Below are 1530 nucleotides of genomic sequence, written 5' to 3' on the forward strand. Positions count from 1 at the left end.
TGAAACATATTTCCTCACTCTCCTGTTACCTTCATCTGCGCAGATCTCTGTACTTCCTCCCTCCCTCTTCTGGGCTCTGGACACTCCGTAATGACGACGATATATCTCCCTCAGTTGGTACTTTGGGCTCATAGGGTCCTTTGGTTGTTCAGAAAGAAGCTGCTTCCCTCTGTGTCTGAAGTAGCCCTCTCCATTCCTCTCACAGGTGACACATTCACATATAATATTTCCATCCCCAAAAAAGTTGGCCCCATAGTAACATGTGATCTCCTCCCCAGGTGAGATGGGTCTAATCACTTCAATATAAGCAATATTTTTCTCGCCACTGAGGTACTTGCAGTTTGGTTTGCAGTCATGATTGACAAAAGTTGCAGGCCCAAGCCACAGCTGAGCACAGCATTTGCGAGTAGAATACATCACACTGAAGTCATTGACTCCTGCCCTCAGCAAAGCACTATGAGCAGGAGTTAACTTGGCCATGCAGCCCACTAGAACCTCCACACGCTGTCCTCCAAACCAGTGCCTTGTAGAGATTACCTTTGCCCCATTGATCTCTGAAGAGTATCTATCACATGACTCTATTTTGACACCACTGTCTAGCAGGAAGGCACTGAGATAGCGATAGACATGTTGCCTCAGAAGCTCCTGACGATGGCTTTCCATAGAATTAAAATAGTCACCAGCCAGTCCGCCCACTGTCAGCGCCTCGAATGTTGCGTTAAAGTCATGTGTAATCTGAAATCGCACCAGGGTCTCTTTAAGATTATCCCAACACTGTATCTCTGGTAAAGGACTAGTATTCATTTTATGGGTGCAGAAGCCCAGCAGAGGGTCCAGGACCAATTTGGTGGCAAGGTCATCAATCTCGCACAGCTCTGTCACACTCAGTCCAGCCATCGTCTCTTTCCATCAGGATACTGGAAGTCTTTTGTGATTAGTCAAGAGTATAACAGACGACAATATTAGTAATAGACAATTTATTGCAGGCTGTTCTGACACCCCTTAATTAGCCAGGGAAAGTTAGCCTAACAAAACAAGCAGTTACAAGCAGCCTTTTGTGGTCTTACAAAAATGCAAAGGCAGAAATGTACCATGACAAATGTGCTTAAAGTCCATGTAAAGTCAATTCATTGATTTACTTCTAAACATATTATACATGTTGGAAAATGGTTACAGAAAACATGTGAAAAGGCTGATAACTATGCAGTACTGAACTGTGGAGATAGAGCCTTAAATTGTTTTTCACCCTAATTTTTCCTGATTTTCTGAGCCTGCAAAAAATGGGTTTACAGTTAGCCAAGTTAGCAGCCGAGTTAGCCGCCAAGTTAGCCGCTGAGCTAGCAGCCAAGCTAGCACCTGAGGGCGGGGTTTCAGAGGCTGATTTTTGAAGCCTAATTTCATATATTTGGTTATTTTTTTAATCATTCAAATTTGGCAGGGTGGTTAACAACACACTTTTCTGTGGTATGTCAAACTCAGAACACATTTATTCTTACTTAACACAGACTTTAAAAATGTATGTATGTTTGT

General features: G+C 43.1%; 1 protein-coding gene across 1 annotated transcript in view; it reads right to left on the reverse strand.

Annotated features, from left to right (window-relative positions):
- LOC138608264 (histone-lysine N-methyltransferase KMT5C-like) overlaps positions 1 to 897 on the reverse strand; it is a 9521-nt gene extending 8624 nt beyond the window's left edge. Inside the window, exon 1 of the mRNA XM_069680803.1 lies at positions 30 to 897. Coding sequence (XP_069536904.1) covers positions 30 to 897 — 868 coding nt within the window. The remainder of the gene's footprint in view (positions 1 to 29) is intronic.
- Positions 898 to 1530: the final 633 nt, after the last annotated feature.

Source organism: Semicossyphus pulcher, unplaced genomic scaffold, assembly GCF_022749685.1.
Source record: "Semicossyphus pulcher isolate SPU_LCO1_2020_fin unplaced genomic scaffold, fSemPul1.0.p SCAF_48, whole genome shotgun sequence".
NCBI classification, from domain to species: Eukaryota; Metazoa; Chordata; class Actinopteri; order Labriformes; family Labridae; genus Semicossyphus; species Semicossyphus pulcher.